This window comes from Mytilus californianus, unplaced genomic scaffold (assembly GCF_021869535.1).
Source record: "Mytilus californianus isolate M0D057914Y unplaced genomic scaffold, xbMytCali1.0.p SCAF_26, whole genome shotgun sequence".
In the NCBI taxonomy this organism is placed as follows: domain Eukaryota; kingdom Metazoa; phylum Mollusca; class Bivalvia; order Mytilida; family Mytilidae; genus Mytilus; species Mytilus californianus.
Window position 1 is genome coordinate 1718508 of NW_026262675.1, and position 20505 is coordinate 1739012.

At 32.1% G+C, this 20505-nt stretch overlaps 3 protein-coding genes across 5 annotated transcripts in view; 1 reads left to right on the top strand and 2 right to left on the bottom strand.

The window, feature by feature from the left end:
• Nucleotides 1-20505, top strand: part of LOC127732641 (dedicator of cytokinesis protein 9-like) — a 401298-nt gene that overhangs the window by 367802 nt on the left and 12991 nt on the right. The gene's annotated exons all lie outside the window — the stretch shown is intronic.
• Nucleotides 1-20505, bottom strand: part of LOC127732648 (sulfotransferase 1B1-like) — a 106848-nt gene that overhangs the window by 53533 nt on the left and 32810 nt on the right. The window lies entirely within an intron of this gene.
• The window catches only part of LOC127732647 (sulfotransferase 1B1-like), a 75154-nt gene that overhangs the window by 9441 nt on the left and 45208 nt on the right, over nt 1-20505 (bottom strand). The window contains exons 1-2 of one of the 2 annotated variants that reach the window (XM_052241759.1): nt 2268-2307; nt 1325-1497 (exon numbers count right to left, since the gene is read on the bottom strand). The exons of the other annotated variant lie outside the window; for it this stretch is intronic. Coding sequence (XP_052097719.1) covers nt 1325-1496 — 172 coding nt within the window. The 5' untranslated portion in view covers nt 1497; nt 2268-2307. Of the gene's footprint in view, nt 1-1324; nt 1498-2267; nt 2308-20505 lie in introns of those variants that run through there. 2 annotated transcript variants of the gene reach the window in all.

Below are 20505 nucleotides of genomic sequence, written 5' to 3' on the forward strand. Positions count from 1 at the left end.
AAAATCCGTTTCATGTCCGTTCAGCGTCCGTTTTATCCGTCGACGTCCGTTCTGTCCGGTGGAAAATTTTGAGCATGTTCAAAACTTTAAACGGACGTCCAACGGATGAAGTATCCGTTGAACGTCCGGTAGGCGTCCGTTTTTTTACGGTACTCGTCCGTTCCGTTTCCGTTTTGTATCCGTTACTTGTCCGTTATACATCCGTAGGAGGTCCGGTAGACCAATTCACCAACGGACTTCTACCGGACGTATAACGGATAAAACGGATGATGAACGGATGTGAAACAGACATGAACGGAAGGATAACGGATAAAACGGATACGTACCGAATGTAAAACGGACAAATGCCAATTGAAAATATCGCGTCGGAAATGCCAATTATTGGTATGTCAGATTTCTTGAGTGTCATGAAAGTTTATTATTCATGATGGATCTTGGAGTAAGAGCACGTCTTCACTATCAAGCAGCTCTTATTCAGGCCAGACTGAACTTAAATCTTGCAAATATAAACCTACTATAAAGTTACTATATAAAGTTACACGGAAACTTTTTAATTATTTTAAGGTCACGTGTATGTCATTTACATGTATTATTATTGCCGCCTTTAATTTTCCGCTTATCTTGTTCATCCGTTTTATCCGGTACGCTTCCGTTAGGTGTCCGTTTTATCCGGTACTCGTCCTTTGGATGTACGTTCGACATCCGTTCTGTCCGGTACGTTTCCGTTTCTCGTACGTTGCATATCCTGTGTGTTTCCGTAGGGCATTCGTTACGCGTCCGTTTTATTTGGTCAGTACACCAACGGACTCCCAACGGATTAAAATTTTGTCAACGGAAAACTTTTTTTTCATCCGTTCGGCGTCCGTTCGAGCTATCCGGTAAGGTGTGACCACAGCTTTGCATATGAAATGTCCTTATTAAAATTAGGAGACGGATACATAAAAGCAAACAACTTGTTTCCGAATCCTATTAATAATTCAACTGTAATCATCTCTTCCTGCTTAGTTGTATATTGTAATATCAATACTTATACTTTAATTTATAAACTTATATTATGTTTACATTGAATCTAATTCCTCGTGTAACGGAAGTGCCCGCTCTCTGCACTTTAATGAATCCTTTCAACATCAGTGGTACTTTGGTGGTCTGTTATGAGTCAAATTTTCCGCCCCTATCCAATATATCTTCATTTTCCAGTGGCAGACCATCCTACACCATAGTTGATTAACAATTCAGAACCAATCTAAGGTTACCAAGTATAACGTTTTTTTTTTCTCTTTAATTTTTTAACAAAATAATTTTAAAGTACCAAATCTGTACAAACCTGATTTAGGGTATGCACTGACGAGTAAATCATCATCTCTAGCTTTCCATGTAGGTAGTTTGGCGTATTCTTGGGCGTGTGTTGGAAATGGAAACGTCGGAATGTAGAATCCGTCATGTTCCAGTATCTTTAGTTTACTCCCATCCTCTCCCATCAAAAACTTTACAGACATCCTATAGAAACAAACCATTTAATAAAGCATTTCAATTCTTCTTAACGAGATTATCGATATGGAGAAACAGAAGAAAGTTAATTCTCGAACTGTCTATTGACTGTGTAATCCCTTGAGGAATTTCCGTGGAATCGGTGATAAAAACAAGTTGCTATGACATTTAAAATTATTAAAATAGCACCTTCTTAACCGCACATGACAGTGAATTCAATAAAGTCTATTTAAGAGTTGAAGAATTGAAAATAATGTGTGGTTTTCTGTAAATAGCATAGCTGTATACATTGTGGCAGCAAAGATGATTTTGTGTGTGTTTAAACTTGTATGTGTTTGTAGGGGCGTGCAAAGAGACGCAAGACAAGAATGGTTTGTAACCATCCCTTCCCTCCTGTTCAACCGCTTAAATATTTAGGGAGCAAACATTTCATGGGGAGCTAAGATGAAAAATTTTGTCCTGCATTTTTTTTTAGTTGTAATCTCTGTCCTGCCTTTTTTATTGTTCACTCTATTCGGTCCTACCTTTTTTTTTTAATAGTTTATCCTGACTTTTTTTACATAAATTGCCATCCTGCCTTTTTTTTTGCCAAGTTGCTCATCCTGCCTTTTTTTTACAATTCCTGTCCTGCCTTTTTTCAAATTTCATCCTAGCTATTTAGTAATAATTCTTTAAAAAATACACCGTACTTCATGACTTTTGATCATTTCTATTTAAATGCACATTTTCAAATTATTCTTGTGTGTTTTTAAATCACTTTAAAACCGTCTTTAACCTACCTGCAAAAACTTTCAACAACTGTTGTCCTTCTTATCAATCGATTCTATTGGGATAGCTAATAGGATATATTTGTAAATGTCAGAAATGATAGTGTCGATTTATAAGGACACACAATACTGAAATAATTGCTGTACCGTTGAAAAGGTGAAAGTTTAGGCAGAAAATCAGTAAAATTAACATTGATAAATCGTCTGGTAGTTGCATGAGCTCCGGGGTTGTAGAAAGTTTATAACGGTAACTTATTTCAACACTTCAATTGTAAGTTACAATACCTTTGAGGCTGAATGTTCTTGACGAATGAAATATGTTATCAGTATCTGAAAAAATGCTACACCGTTTTAATATGATTTCAGAATAGTGTATGACAGATCTCTAATTACATAATATTCGCAAAATATATGTAAAATAATAAATACACTTGGAGCTAAGTAACATTTTAACATATTTATTTTCGTGCATTTAATATTGAACTATAATATTAACGGGGACTTTGTCATAAGACATCTGTATAATATACGAAATTATTTACAAATGATTTAGTATTAGTTTACTCAATACAATTATCACCCCCCGCACCCCCCCCCCCCCTCCCCCCCCCAAAAAAAAAGAAAAAGAAAAAAAAAGGGTATAATTGTTATGCTGTTTTGGGGCAATTTAATTCTTTGTTATCTGTTATTCTGAAAATTTATTTGCTGTTAGCTGTTATTGTCTTATTCCTTGTTAGCTGTTATAGGACTATTATTTTGTTTTTGTTATCTGTTATTGTGAGAATGTATTTGCTGTTAACTGTTGAAAATTGGAATGTTAGCATTTTGACATCCAATCTTCAGTAGAAATTGAAGATAATTGAACATTGTGACTTGAGTGGAGGGTTGTCTGATTGACACTCATACAACATCTTCTTATATCTATTAGGGTCTTTCCACTGGCACTGTTAATATGGTGGACCCTTATTTGCAGAAAAATTCCAGTAACATACATCACAGAAACAAAACAAAAAACAACAATCGGATCCATGCCAGTATATATTATTATTATCATTTGTAATAAATTCCATTGTCTTTGTACATGTATTTAGATTATCATTTGTACAAATTATAATTTGTATTTTGACTTTGTACACATTTTTTGTACAAATACTTTTTTGTAACAATTTGTACATAATTTGACTAAAATTCACTTATAACTTGTACAATAACTTATAGTATGAATTTTGTTATAAAAAAAACATCGGTGCACCCTATAGAATTTTTATTCAATGACCACATAATTAACCTTATGTTGTACTGTTACACCACTGTCCCAGGTAAGGGGAGGGTTGGGCGCCAACTAACATGTTTAACCCCGCCACATTCTGTATGTGGCTGTCCCAAGCCAGGAGCCTGTAATTCAGTGGTTGTCGTTTGATGTTGTGTTACTAAGTTTTTCGTTCATTATTTTGTGTGGATAAATTAGGCTGTTAGTTTTCTCGTTTGAATTTTTTACATTTGTCATTTCATGGCCTTTTATAGCTGACTATGCGGTATGGATTTTCCCATTGTTGAAGGCCGTTTGATGGACTATAGTTGTTAATTTCTGTGTCATTTGGTCTGTTTTGGAGAGTTGTCTCGATGGCAATCATACCACATCTCCTTTTATACTTATTTACAAAATACAAAAATAGTTCTGTATCATTTGTTTGAGCATGTGAGTGAATTATGGCTTTAGGAATTACACAACATCTTTTGCATTTAGCATTTACATTTAGAAGCGCTACTCCCCCTCTTTGCATTTACATCAAAGAGGACCCTGACCACCAGTTTTTTAAAGCTTTTTACCTGGTTCACATAGCGAAAGTTGAAGCTCAGAAACTGTTGATGCAAACAAAGATGTGTCTTTAACAGCTTCAATTTAATTTCTCGACAAATATCCTTTTAAATATCCTACAGCTGTTCGAATGCGGTACCCAAATTCTCCATGTTCAATAATATCACAAAAGACGCATGATTGGTATTTTACTTGGTGTCATCCAAATTGTCACTCGGGCCAATTTCTATTATATTATCTGAATTGTCACTTGGGCCGATTTCTATTATACAATCAGAATAGTCATCATCCATGCTATAAATTGCTTTTCAGAAAAAAAGTTCTAAAAATCAAATTAATAAATGGGATCACTGGCTTCATTTTCTTGAAAAATAAAAAAAAACAACACAAAATTGATCTATCAAATGCCCTAGATTTTAAAAATATTCCTTTAACAAAAACAGAAACTAGTAATTTTGTTCAGAAAAATTCAACATCCGTACTATAAATTATTGTACAAGTTTTAAGTGAATTTAAGTCGAAATTTGTACTAATTGTAATTTGTACATGCACTTTTTTTACAAATTACAATTTGTACAAAGTCCAAATACAAATTATAATTTGTACATTTTTTTTTTGTACAAATCATAATTTGAACAAAATTATAACTTGTACACAACATATATTAAAGTCGTTTATGTTAAGGTCGTATGGACCTAGGCCTATCCTCATCAGGTATCCCTATTATAGCCATATGTTTTCCTTTTACTTGATATTAAGAATTGTCTGAATTTGAATTTTACGTATATATGGGGATAATGTTCCTTGTATCCCCATGTGTACATATTAAATTCAAATCAATTATTAATATAACAAAAAGGAAAACATATGGCCAGGGATACCTGATGAGGATCATAATTAAAATGTATGTATATATATATATGTCTCTGTTAAGGCCTAGCTATGTCCATACAACCAGTTACATGTACATAGTATTAATTAATAAGATCTACAGGATTGGTCGTGGACCGTACTGATTTTAATATTTCATTTACTGTTATCTGTTTTTATTCCTTTTCAATTCCTTGTTATCTGTTTTAAGGTCAAGTAACAGTAAATGGGGTATGTCACAGATTACAGTAAAATTTTGCATACAACTCTGGCTGGATGAATTACAACTGAAAATCGAAAAAATAATGCATTTATCTCATTTATCATTTGAATTATTACTGGTGGAATTCTTACAAAATGGGTGAAGATTTGTATAGAAAGAACATGAAATCGTCGAAAAACCTTCTAAACTTTGTCTTAAAATCGCCAAATCTCTTAATCTACTCCATAGATTTTTCTTAAAAAACTATATGTTGTTGATACATTAATTTCCGATATAATGATACAAAATGAAGATAGGATCACCAACTTCGTTTTTACGGTATACTTCATTCAAAGCTGTGTTATTTGGGAAAAAAACCAACAAAACGTCGAAATAATCGTAACGTCACCGCGTTGAAGGCCGTAAAACGTTGATTTTTGACGTTTTTCACTACCAACAAGGTAACAAATTGATTATTAGGCATAAAACGAAGTCGGTGACCATATGATTATTTCACATTATTAAAACAGAAATTTATTTGTCAACAACATATAGTTTTTTAAGAAAAATCTATGGAGTAGATTTAGAGATTTGGCGATTTTAAGACAAATTTTAGAAGGTTTTTCGCCGATTTTATGTGCATTCACCCATCTTAAAAGAAATCAATCTGCAATATTTCAGATAATAAAAGAGATAAATGCATTATTTTTTCGATTTTCAGTTGTAGTTCAACGGGCCAAGGTTGTATACAAAATTTTAGCAAAATCTGCGACATAGCCCATTTACTGTTCCTTGACCTTAAGCCAAATCAATTCACTGTTTTGCTGTTATTGGAACCCCCCTTGCCCCCCTCAAAAAAGGGTATTGTCAATTTCCTCTATATTGTGTCACTAGCAAGTTCAACATCGGAAGGTTGTTGAAACCTATTAGAATTTGAATTTGACATTTATCCATAAAACCAAAATGTTATTCAGTGCTGCACATTGCTGTTAAAGACAGACAATTATAAACAATACTTATAGAGTTTTTATAATGATATATATAGAATAAAGGACTTTTTGTTTTTGATACTGACTTTATCACAATAAAATATCAAGTGAGCCCGAAGGGCGAGCCTGATATTTTACTGTGATAAAGTCAGTATCAAAAACAAAAAGTCCTTTATTCTTTTTATCGGTAATTATGAAAAAAATAAAAATCATCAATTATAGAGAAAATAACAAACGAACTACTTTTTCGCGTCGAATCACGGCGAATCACACTTGACGTCACAGGCTGCATTACGTCATTTGAAATTTTGTCACAGTGCAGTAAACATGGCGTTCTCTTGCACAAAGTATTGAAAATGAATTATTGCATGCGTTTCATTAATTTTGCTTTGGACATGACTTAAACACATGCCGAATATAATGGTAGCATACCGGTAAGTCACATTTCTTTATTTTCCAGACAGCATCAGCATAGAATGATACGATATGAATCAGCAGATTTATCATTATTTTAGAAGTTCAACGACAAGTTATATATTTAACTTAGTTGGGTGGATAACATTACATTTATCTTGTCATTATACGCTCAGTGTTCATGATGAAAACAATCACATTGATTTCAAATCATTTTATGAAAGCACTGTGTAAGCAGACATGTAAAGAAGCAACGAGTCTGTAGGCTGACTGTAAATTATCTGAACAAGCTCATTTTTTGTCGACTTCATAATTACATCAAAAATTTTAATAGATGTTACTCAACTTTGGTCTATTTCTTTTGGCTTAAAATTCTTGCTTTTTTCAAAGTCATGTTCATTTATTTTTCAACCCGGACCAGAAATTTGAAACTTTGTAGGCCCTGCGTTTACCTTTAATTTCAGAAGCGGATTTAGGAGAAGGCGACCAGGGACATCCCTTACGAAGGCTACATATATGGTTAATGCACAGGTTCCACACCAAACGTCGTCTACTTTTGGGCCCCGGGCACCCCTTTTTCAAAGTTTATCCTAGATCCGCATTTGGATTTGTTTGCTTATTTGTTCTTTGTTCTATGAATATCTGTCTATATATTTACAACGAAACCACATTTCCTTATTATAATTGTATATGATGGTCCCACAAAAATGTCGAAGATGTGTACATTTCATTTTTTCTAGCTTTTCTCATGCGATAGCTGTACCTTTTTGGTCACTATTTATGAGTCGAAATATGAATTATAACACTTTATAGTGACTGAACAGGTTAAACAAATACTTCTCAAGAAACAGAAAAAGAAAACTACTTGGAACAGCACCAGGCTATGTATGAATAAAAACTCAGATCGGAATAACATTGACGATATGTTAGTTATACGTCCTTGTGAATAGCAAGGGAAGCTATCAATAATAGTGCAGATAACGCAATTTTTTAAAAGTTTATCGGGTTTTTCATACATTTTCTGTTCAAATTGTTACAACAATCGGTCAAAAAGGCTAAACTAACTCTACTGAAACGTTGAAACAATGACAAGTGTTTTTTTCACCAAAACACTCGTGCGTTTCTGTGAAAAAAATCACGCGCGATTTTATGAATGAAAGGTGAAAGTAGATCCTTACGCGGTGCACCCGCGCATGTCAATTGCGAACTGACCCAATAATTTTTATATCACGACCAGTCCACTGATACTGACATTATAAGAGAGTTCACATCAAAGGAAAAATGCACAAATTACCGATAAATAAAATTAACAAAAATGTAAGTGTACTACTAACCAATCATAAATGTACAATATCAGCATGCCATATTATACTGTATAATTTTATCAGATGGACAGAAAATCAAAGAAAAAGAAGTTAAAAGTGAGGAAAAGTGCATGAATTGACCTCAACCCAATATCTTAGCATTGTATTAACAACTAACACTAATAAAAGTTAGATTTTAGCGAGAGAAATTTATGTATTACTGAAAAATTATTACACCAGGGTTTTCGATATCATAAACTAGTCAAAACATTTACTAAATTTTATCATCGGTATAAAGACATCATTCCTAAATATAACTCAACATGTAGATATCTTATACGTTCGGGTATTTCACATCCAATCTTTTATGGTAATATTCTTTACAAAGCACAAAAATGTCAGTGTTCATCTCAAAAGCTAACAAAACCTTTAAACAGACTTATTAAGAAGGGATATAGTTACGATACTGTTGTCAGGTCATTAAAGATTGCATATTTTGGCTTTAATATTAATTCACTTATAGGGTCTTTGCATCGGAATTAAACACATTTATTCTAAAACCAGTTGTTGGCATGACACGGGTTATGTTCTTCTCATATATTTTATGACGGTATAATACAAAACCCCTAACAGGAGGGATTGTGCCTGATATTCATATGATGAAGACATAATCTTTTAATCGGTTTAATTGAGGTCTGGAGCTGGCATGTCAGTAACTGCTAGTAGTCTGTTGTTATTTATGTATTATTGTCATTTTGTTTATTTTCTTTTGTTTCCTATTCTGACATCGGACTCGGACTTCTCATATACTGAGTTTTACTGTACGTACTGTTGTGCGTTTGTTTTTGTCAAAAAACATGTTTAACCCCGCCGCATTTTTGCGCCTGTCCCAAGTCAGGAGCCTCTGGCCTTTGTTAGTCTTGTATCATTTTTAATTTTAGTTTCCTGTGTATAATTTGGAGTTTAGTATGACGTCCATTATCATTGAATTAGTATATATATTTATTTAGAGGTCAGCTGAAGGACGCCTTCGGGTGCGGGAGTTTCTCGCTGCATTGAAGACCCATTGGTGGCCTTCGGCTGTTGTCTGCTCTATGGTCGGGTTGTTGTCTCTTTGACACATTCCCCATTTCCATTCTCAATTTTATTCTTCACTTTTCATTTAATATCACAATTATTTAAAATAACTTAACAAAATGTCTTAAAGCTAATTTTACATCTATTTATCTTCAGGTTTATACTTAATTCTTTATAAAAAAAATTAGAATTAACTTCTTAAAACATAATTACATTGGTTTTAGAAATAGATCAATGTCAATTTTCAGATAATTTTTATTTTCTAATGTGTCTTCAAAATTAGTTTACCTTTTTAAGATAAAACTTATACGTTAGTTCATGATAAGGAAATTTGATGGGCACAGTTATTTCTTGTCTATCCTTTCACAAGTGTATGATATACATTTGGAGCAGTGGTAACAGCTTTAGCAATAGCAAATATCTTTATATCTTGCTCTCTCTGTCACCTATATAAATTGAAATATGTATAAAGATTATTTAAGATGAGACCTTGTTTAAATGCTCTAGTGACCAATAGTGAGATCTTGTGAGCCACTCATTGAATCTGATGTTGATCTCATTTCAGTGCTCTTGTGGCAAAATGAAAGTTTTATTAGACCTTGTCAGTCTCTTTGACATCATTATGGTGTTCTCTTTGCAAATGAACATTTTCTGATACCTTATAAGCCAGTCATTGTCACCTGACCATGATCTTGTTTCAGTGCTTTAGTGACCAAGTTAAAGTTTTTGGATGAACTATGTATATGTTTTTGACCTTATTTTCACACTTCAGTGAGCAGAATACATTTTTTTTCTCTCACTTAGATCTAAGTCATAGTCGCTGTATTTGAAAAGTCACCAGTGTTTCATATGTTACTTCATTTTGATTAGTATATAAGTTCTCTAAGATATGTCATCTAGTCTTTACTACATTTTTCAAGTTTTAAGTGGTCATGTGAAGGTGTCTGAATTAGGTCTTTTTATCAGCAACTGTGTTTGACAGAAGTGATAAGCCAGTGCTATAATGACATAGTATTCAGATGTGTTTGGTTTTTTTTCAATAACTATACATGGTGGGTCAACAATATTTATGCTTACCTGCATCAAACTTTTTACAAAAACTAGTTCATTAACAGAAAAAATGCATTCCTTGTACAATGTATATGTTCACAAAAATGTATGATATGGCCTTGGCCTACTTTTCATGCTCCAGTAGTTGGGTAAAGTTTTATGGATCTGTTTCTCAGAAGTGTTCTAGACATTTCAACAATAGTTGGTATTTGCTCCAGTGAAATATGAAAATGTTTAAGCATTTTGTAATATTATTCAAATTGACATCATAAACAAATGGATGCATTTGGTAAATGGATCCATTTGATCCTGTCATGGTAAGCTTCCTCTTTTAACATTCGTTTAGAAGAATGTATTCTCCTTTTCATATCAAGCATATGGTAGTAGGCAACACTGTGTTGAGTTTGTATATTTTTGTAGATACCTATAAAAATCTAGAGGGTAAAATTACAGGAAATAGGTCAATATATTACTTACATACAGTTGGTTGTCTTCTATCAAAGGAATCAATTATTATTTCAACATGTTTTAGTAAAGTAAGAATAAAATATTACCTCAATTTTGACAGGAGTTGCATGGATTTGGGCCTTAGCTAATTATACAAATATTAATTCCAGCTTGTTGCAGTTAATAAATTAGATATGAACTAATTATGATTTCAAAATTGTCCACTGTAAATTTAAGATTTGATATTTTGAGTTTAAACAAATTTGCCTTTATATCTGTAGCTAGATTTGGTTTATCAGCTTGGGAAAAGTTGTGACTTATATCTGTTAGCAGTAGCATAGGAGTGTTGTGAAAAAGTCAAAAGAGCAAAAAGATGGCTTGATTAAGTGGGCAGTTCTAAATAGAAACAGAATAAAATGAATGGAGATTTCTGATGTCTCTTACCTCCCTCTGACTAGCTTTTATTTGGCCACCTGGTTTAAAAAGTGCATTATTTTCAAAAGCAGGAAGCTATGTCATTCTTGAGATGTTATCACAATCTTCACTGTCCCTCTGGTATCTTTCGTCCCTCTTTTTTGCAGTTCTAAACTTAATTTCTTGTTTGTAAAATGTTTTAGAAAAAAAACTATATTGCATATGATGAAGTCTATCTAGTTAATAGTGTAGTAGATAATCAGTGTTTAATGTGTTTTATCACTGACAATTGGCATGTACATTGGTCATTTATTTTTAAGCCTGACAGCATCTAGATGAGTTTTTTTTATATTTTTTAGATGTGTTGTTGTTAATAGAAGTATCTAGCAAAACCCATTGTCAAATGGATAGTCGTCTATCTAATTATTGTAGTCTGCATTATGTCTTCAAGTTAATTTGACACTGATAAACAGAGAACTTTTGTAAAAAGTAACCAAAGTCCATGTAGACAAATATTCAACTGTGACTGAACAACACATTAATTCAAGAATGCTCATAGTGTTGTTAAAGTAAAAGTTCTTTATTGTAACATTGACTTTTAATGTCAATATATTAAAAAATGCAAGGAACAATGCTTTTCCTTTGCATGTTCATTCAGTTGATGCAGCTTTGACAACATCTATTGTTGTTTGAAGTCGAAGGAGTGAAAATACAGAACTTATTTTGAATATTGATTTTTATATGATTGGGAAATCAAAGTATGTCATTGCAACCAATCTAGTTAAAAAAATGACCACTTTTTAAAGTTATCTTTAAAAAAAAATATTTTTACAAGTTAAAATTGTAATAGATGAGGGACGAAAGATACCAGAGGGACAGTCAAACTCACAGATCGAAAACAAACTGACAACGCCATGGCCAAAAATTAAAAAAAATAAACAGACAAATAATAGTACAGATGACACAACATAGAAAACTAAAGACTAAACAACACGAACCCCACCAAAACTGGGGGTGATCTCAGGTGCTCCGGAAGGGTAAGCAGATCCTGCTCCATATGTGGCACCCGTCGTGTTGCTTTTGTTATTACAAATCCGGTAAATAGTCTAATTCGGTAGGTCACATTCGGTAAAAGGGAAGGGTATTGTGGTAAGGACATAAGGAACATATCCGATATCATCTGTGAAACAGTTATTCCATAACGGTCAACCAACTCGTGATGGCGTCCGTAAAATTTACGAAGGGATGATTTCAACTTCACCATTTGGAACTCTTGGTTTAATAGTTTCCTTGTGAGCAGCAATTCTCTATCAAGGAAATCATGATAGAAAATACAAGCCCGGGAATATCGTATCACTTGGGAGATATATACTCCGTATGCAGGCGCTGCTGGAATGTTGCTATATAGAAATGGAAAGTTCACAATTGGGAAGTTGAAATCATCTCTTTTGTCGTAAAGTTTTGTTTTCAACCGACCCTCATTGTCAATTTCTAGATGTAAGTCAATATATGAGGCAGAATTAACTGTATCTGTAGTATCCTTTATCTCTAGTTCGATGGGATAGATTCGTTCAACATAGTCACCAAATTTTGTATTATTTAGTGAGAGAACATCATCTATATAGCGGACCGTAAAGTTAAAGGATATTGCTAACTTCTTATCTTTCTTCCTAAGAAGTTCCTGTATGAAGTCAGCCTCATAATAATAAAGAAACAAGTCGGCAAGAAGAGAGGCACAATTGGTTCCCATTGGAATTCCGACAGTCTGTTGAAAATCACGTCCTCCAAACGTAACAAATACGTTGCCAAGATTAAGGAGTTTTGATATAGTTTAATGAATCAGAAATCCATACCAAAAATAAGATTGAATAACTTTGAAAAATAATTCATTTGTTCTGATTTTAAGTGTAGGATTTTACCAATATTTAAGTATATCTGGTTAATTTATTCTATGGATAAAATTGCTTTGCATAACAATAAATAATGTTGAAGATGAATTGTTCTATACACAATTAACTTTATCTTATTAACAAAAAACATATCTGCTTTTCATGTATTAACTTTTTATTCCTGTATTTATGTTTCATACATGTATGATTGTTTCTCTAATTGTGAAACTAAACTTTTTACCTTGATTGTTTTGAAAAGTGCATGTTATGTTCAAATACATTAAGTGTGCTATTTCATGATAAATGTGTCAAATATTTTGCAATTTTTGTATTCATAATAACTACTGTTTAAGAGCTGATGAGAGATTTTTTTCAAAACTGAAAGTATAATTAAAACTGTTTTATCTTTATTTATAGAAAAGTGGATTTCCAGCAGAGAAGAAAGATTTAACCAAAAAAAATAGGACTGTGTTAATGGCCACAGCTCAGATGAAGGAACATGAAAAAGATCCAGAAATGTTAATAGATTTACAGTATAGCTTGGCAAAGTCCTACGACAGTACCCCAGAATTACGTTAAACATGGCTGGATTCTATGGCAAAAATACACTTAAAACATAGGGATTATTCCGAAGTAAGTGTATTAAGTAATTGAAAAGACGAGGCCTCAGTATTCGAGTGGTCTAAGTAGTCAAACTACTGTATCACTAGCCTGTCAACACTGAGGTTGTGAGTTCAAATCCGGCACGTGGCAGGTGCTTTCAACTCCAATCTCAATTGACTAGGATTGTCAGTTTTCCTATTGTTCTCTCTGGACACTCTGGCTTCCTCCACCAATAAAACCTGACTTTAACGAAATAGAGGAATAGTGCTGAGAATGGCATAAACACCAATCATTCAACCAGTCAATAATTGAAAAGGCTGTAAAATAAATGTATGATTGATATGTTATCATTTAACAGTCAGATATAAATTATCATTTGTATAACTGCAACATGGTCTATATAATTCGATTTAAAGGGCTTGACCGTTAAATCGCGTTATTAGAGGAAGGCAAGACTTGCGACATTTCATGCACAGGTCAATGTAACGCACATGTCTTAATTCGATTACACGGCATATCAATTTTAACAGCTATAGCCCTCCTCACAATATTCTGAATGCACGGTCTGCTGGGAAGCAACTGAATATATCTAAGGTCAGATTGTTGAGTTTATTGTACGCATAATTAATGTAAATACTTATCTTACTAATTTTTCATTTTCAACAGATTATTGATTAATTAATTAAAATCGGTCACATTCAATTTGATAATTTATACATTAGTGGACAATTAACTAAAGCAAGGATTTATATATAATATACAAATCCTTGACTAAAGTTATTATAATACGAGCGAATTTATTTTGATTTATGATGGATTGTATTATAAATGTTTGATTCACATAGTTTTTAATTCCAGTTACATTAATATTTTTGTATCTTTATCGAGGTATTAAATAATGAAAACTGGATTCCAGGTATTTCTATTCAATTTACATTTTGTAATGCAGATTATAATGGTACTGTTCCATTATCAGGTATATTAACTATTATTTAATAATGGGTTGCCTTGTGAGACATTAACACCATCAAAGGCAATTAACTATGGTACCATTTATTGTTCTTTACCGTGTTTAGGACAGCAGTAAACTGTAAATTATATTTCAAAGTTGAGCCTCCGTTCAAAGAAATTAGTTGATAAAATTTTTGAAAAGGCAGCTACAGTGATGTCTTTATAACCGATTGTTTTTCGGTCAGCCAAATTGCGTTGCATATATATACAGAGACATATAATACAATATGTCTCTGATATATATTAATATTTATTTCAAATAATATTCATTCATATATCGTAGTAATGTCTTTATAACCGATTGTTTTTTCGGTTATCCAAATTGAATTGCACACATTTTAATATATATTTGAAGTATAAAATGCATATTATTTAATTATATTTGTTCATAATGACATTCATTGGAAGGTTTATGATGTCTGAGTAGAAAAGGCGTTGAAAGAGGTGTAATAATTGGGGTAAAGAAAACTGCTTTAGCCATCTGTAATGTTAAAATAGCTATGCATCTGAAACAGAAACTGAAAATGTGTTATTCAACAATATATATGCAGGAGTATTTCATTCATCAGCAGGGCCATCTATATGTATGTTAGTCAGAGAAGTGGTGAGTATGCCTTATCTAAATACGTCAATAAAACAGGTACATCTTTTGGTCTAGCTAATTCAAAACATGACATTTTTAGCTTTAACAATGATTTGAGAAGTAACATTTTGAGCATAATAAGGAAAACGATTCTAAATGTCGAATACTATATTGATCCGGATTGCTTTTACTATCAAAGACAATACCACGAATAAGAATAAAAATAAGATTGACTTATTTATTGATTTCTTATCTATAAATTTTTTTTATCTCATCCAACTTAAGATGAACAGAAAACATTTCAACATTGACTTATCTTATAATCACACTGAGGATGTATAGTCCCGCAAGTAATTTTATATTCAAAGGATTTTTAGTATGTAGATATAGGAAGATGTGGTATGAGTGCCAATGAGACAACTGTCCATCAAAGACAATTTATAAAAGTTAACCATTATAGGTCAAGGTACGGCCTTCAACACGCAGCATTGGCTCACACCGAACAGCAAGCTATAAAGGGCCCCAAAAAATTACTAGTGTAAAAAAAATCAAACGGGAAAACCAACGGTCTAATCTATATAAAAACGAGAAACGAGAAACATGTATGAACTACATAAACAGACGACAACTACTGTACATCAGATTCCTGACTTAGGACAGGTGCAAACATTTGCAGCGGGATTAAACGTTTTAATGGTACCAAACCTTCTCCCTTTTCTGAAGCAATAGTATAACATCACATCATAGAAAGACACACTACAAAATATCAATTGGAAGGCTTAACTCAATCAAAAAACGTAAATTAACACACAATGAACGAATAAATGTGATCTGTGATACCTGAATGCAAATACATAGTTAATAAAAATTATAAGGGATAAATAATGTGTACATATCACGAAGGAATTTACAACTACTTTAATGATATCATTCTCACCACAAGTATACCTAAATTTGATTTATTTTCATCTGTCATCTTTATAAAAGATAGAACCATTTCACTTATTTCAGAAACTAGTTCTGCACTATTTGTGCGAAGTATATATATATATATATATTTATAAAGAAAAGTTAAGTAGAATCCGTATGCTGGTAACATATAAGAAAATTAATAAAAGATAATAACGGTTTCAATCCATCACTTTTACTAGCGCTTTCACTGCTTTTACAGATCTTCAGGTAATGTGACTTGTATACATAAGTGTTATACAAAACAATTGATCGACGTTAACAATAGTATGACGTTAACAAATACAAGGGAGACTACTAATGTCATTTAAAAAATTGAGTAAAGTCTTTAAAGTGTTATTTAAGTAAAAAATAAAATATTATTTATCATTTAATCCCGGGTTGAGAATGTTTATTAATAATTCTTCTTTCTTCTTCCGGAGAAAATCATTTTGACGATTCACCATATACAATGGAAATATCTTAAATCGTCCATTTGAACAACGATGGAAATGGTCGTTAGACCGGATGATTGTTAAATCTTCCCAATTATATGGCCACAATTAATTCCCCCTATTAGTTCTTTATAACGTTTTGTCGCATTAAAAAAAATTTACCTGTTTTTTTTGGTCAAATCTTTTATGTGTGTAATGTACTGTACAAGACCAAAAATATATCCAAGTTTCAGAAAAATTGAACGCTTACATCTTACAAATTTGGCCAATACACATCCATACCCCTATGGACAAGTCAAGAGATGTTCCGAAAACTGTAAATATTACCTTTTTGCACCTGGCCTAATCACTCTTTCCATATCAAAATCAGTTAAAATAAAACATCCAAAAATTTATTTCAGCTCTCTTCTTTCATTTCCACCTTATAAAAACTAAGAAATGTATGAGAAAAGGAAAGAAAAAAAAATAAAGAAAAAATACACTTTAATTAAAGGGAACTATATTCGTGGACAACGAAAAGCGGGATCATCAATTGTGGTCTGGAGCCTATTAGGGGTCAAGAACTTAACCAATTCCAATAAAACTTGGCATGATTTAAGCTTAGTGTATTATGAGACAGTTTACTCAGTTTCAAAGCCATATGATATCAATTATAGAAAATGTGGCCTTTTTTATATCTGAACTTTGGTTGCTGAATTGTGACGTTGAAATAGAACAATTTCAACTATCAAAGTTTGGCTTAAAAAAAAAAACAAAAAACAAAAATGTGCACTTTTTAATGTCTCTATGTATAAAATATTATCTATTTAAAGTAATATATAGCATACTGAATGTATCAGACTTATAAAAATTGGCAAACAGTTAATTTTATATGAGCCTGTGCCAAAAAATAGAGGTTTTCAAATGAAGCGAGGCCTTATATGAAATGTAATATTTTCCACTTACAACAATTTTCTGAAGTTGTTAAGTTAAAAAAAAAACCTTCTACATATCATAAATGTACTTTTCGTGGAAATATAAGTTTCAAATAGCATAACACATGAGGATGACATGGTCTTAAGCAATGTCAAGCTTAACTAGTTTATCCCAAGCCTATACCAAGACAGGCGAGGTTGTACATTAATATGGCTTTGTTTTACAGAGACTATCCTCCTGTTACACCAGTTTATCCCAAGCCTATACCAAGGCAGGCGAGGTGGTACATTAATATGTCTTTGTTTTACAGAGACTATCCTCCTGTCACACCAGTTTATCCCAAGCCCAAACCAAGGCAGGCGAAGTTGTGCAATCTGGAAAAAGATTACTATTCAAATGCTTCAGAGTTGGATTTTATGGAGTAAGTATTTTAACTGCTATTTTTTTATATCCTATTGGAATAATGCAATTAGTAGGGAATCTTTTGTTTGAAAGTATGATTTAGTTTAAATTCTAATTGCAGTTTTAAACCTTGATATAAGCTAATGTAGAGTGTTTTTTTCTATGAAGCCCAATTAGTATAGTAGTATATGTATATAATGTACTGCTCAGTTTACATAGAGCTATACAGGTTCTAAAAATTTTGAGTGGAAATAAAACAGTAGAGAATAAATTTTATGCAAATTTTCGAAAACAGACTTAACATGAAGATGATTTAGTTATTACTTAATTATACTTTGTAGTCTTACTTTGATGGTAAAGAATATATCTACAAAGAACCAAAAGTCACCAGTTTACCTGAGATATGTGAAAGACTTAGTAATATCTATGGTGAAAAGTATGGCAAAGAAATTATAAAACTTATTCAAGATTCCAAAAAGGGTAAAGACAAAATCAATTAAAAGATTCAAAACTTATGATGGGGGAAAACAAACTGTTGGTATCTATTAGCCTCAGTTAGATCAATAACAAATATTTATGATATAGAAAATTTTCCTAATTGCTCATTTTTTTGGGTGAAGGAATATTATGCTATAACAATTCTAACCTTTAAATATATTTTTTTTGCAATGGAAATTAGTTTATTGTTCCATGAAAATTGTAAATTTATAAAGATATAAAAAACATAAATTTGCTGAAAATCTTCTATGAAATCCGTGTTCTGCTTTAGCATGTTTAGGGTGGATTGTAAATTAGAAGTGCAGAGTGACAAATGAAAAGTCTGGAAGACATAGGTCAGTGTATATTTGCGTCCATTCGTTTTTCTTTTTGAAATATCAAAAACAAAAAACAAAAAACGAGAGTGTTTTCATTTTTCGTTTTTGATTTCTCAAAAACCAAAACGAAAAACAAAAGTGTTTTCATTTTTCGTTTTTGATTTCTCTAAAACCAAAACGGAAAACAAAAGTGTTTTCATTTTTCGTTTTTGATTTCTCTAAAACCAAAACGGAAAACGAAAGTGTTTTCATTTTTTGTTTTTGATTTCTCTAAAACCAAAATGAAAATCAAAAGTGTTTCCGTTTTTCGTTTTTAATTTCACTAAACAAGAATTTTGTATTTAATTTTAATTATTTCTCGTTTTATAATGTACAATGTTTTCCTTTCTTGTTTCACAGTCATTGATAGTAAATAATGCCAATGTAAACACTCCGGTGTTCTTTCAACATAATGTAGACAAAATAGACTGCCTGACTTATGAATTGAACTACGATGATAAATGAATCAAAGCCTTTCAAATTACCTTGTTTATGTCTTTAATAAAAAATAAATTATTATATTTAAATATTAAACGAATCATAAATTTAAATTATACAATATAATATTATATAAAGATGGTACAAATAAATAGATTGATTGCAACATCACATTAACAAGGGAGGTTACTACTTTTAAAAACTTATTAGAAAACTACCCCGGTCGTTAAAGTATACATGCACAGTCACTGTGGTTATCAGATCTTTAATCGAAGATAATGTCCAGTTGAACGGCAAACGCCTGAATCTGACAGATAGAGGTCAATTTGTCGACAAAAAAAGTACCCGTATGTAAAATGTTTACGCCCACAGACAGCGCCACCTATAATTTTTTCTACGGCGTCTTTGAGAACGATGTTCCGTTCTGTAGTAAATTAAAACATTAAATTAACTAAAACATAGAAAAGTAAGTGTATAAAACTAATTAAAAGATATATTTGCACATGACTGGTTATGCATGATACGCTGGCAATGTGCGCAATGTCCTTTAATCCAAGATTCAAAATTAGTTTGTTTCCTATGTCAAAATGGCGGATTCCAATGTTTACATTTTTCCATCGATTTGAGAGCTGACACAAATTCGTATCCAATCATTAATTTGCATATTATGTACTGTGTAGGGTAGCTTATCCAATGGGATTTACTGTTATAAAGTGGCTATACGTTACCAGCCATCGTTACAACAGTGCCATGTGTTTTGTGTGTATAGCTCAGGAATGATGTGTATTCAATATTTACGGTAAATAATCAATGTAATGTTCATTATATTTCCATGCATACACAAGTTATAACAGCAAATGCATTTTTTATAGAACTTACTAGGTAAACAGACATGTTTAACTGTCTGCTTTAGCAAAAATTCGTGTAAATAAACCCGATGGGTCGTTTTGAATATTCAAGCACAGCAGACAAACACGTGGTAGATTATTGATGTTTGTTTACCTAAATTGCACGCTGTTGTTCCTAAATACTTAGAAATAACCATTATCGTGTTATTATTGTTTAACAGCAGATAAAATTAATTTTACAATTGCATTTAACTACTTTCAAGAGTTATATAATACACCTTGCCTAAGAAATAGGTCTAGCTAGGTCCATGGACCTCCTTTACTAGGTCCTTAAAAAAAGAGGCTGTAATAATGTACATGATGTAAATTACCATATTTACATTCCAGCATTTTTTTGCATTTGATATATTTCATATATATGTACATGTATGTACATAGAGAACAAAAGAGTAAATGAACATACATGGGTTTAATTCCCACCCTAGGTATTAATTTTAATACTCATTAGAGGTTGGAGCAAATAGGGCAGATTGCAATCGACCATAATGTAGTGTCTAAAAATGCTGATTGATGTGGCCAAGTCCTCAACAACCTTTTACAGTATACAGCAGCTCCTTTAAGGATTAGTAAGGGAACACTTTACATATAGTCCAGTGGCTAAGTCCTATCTTTTTTGTCTCTATTATTTCCTTATTTATATTATTATATTTCTTATATT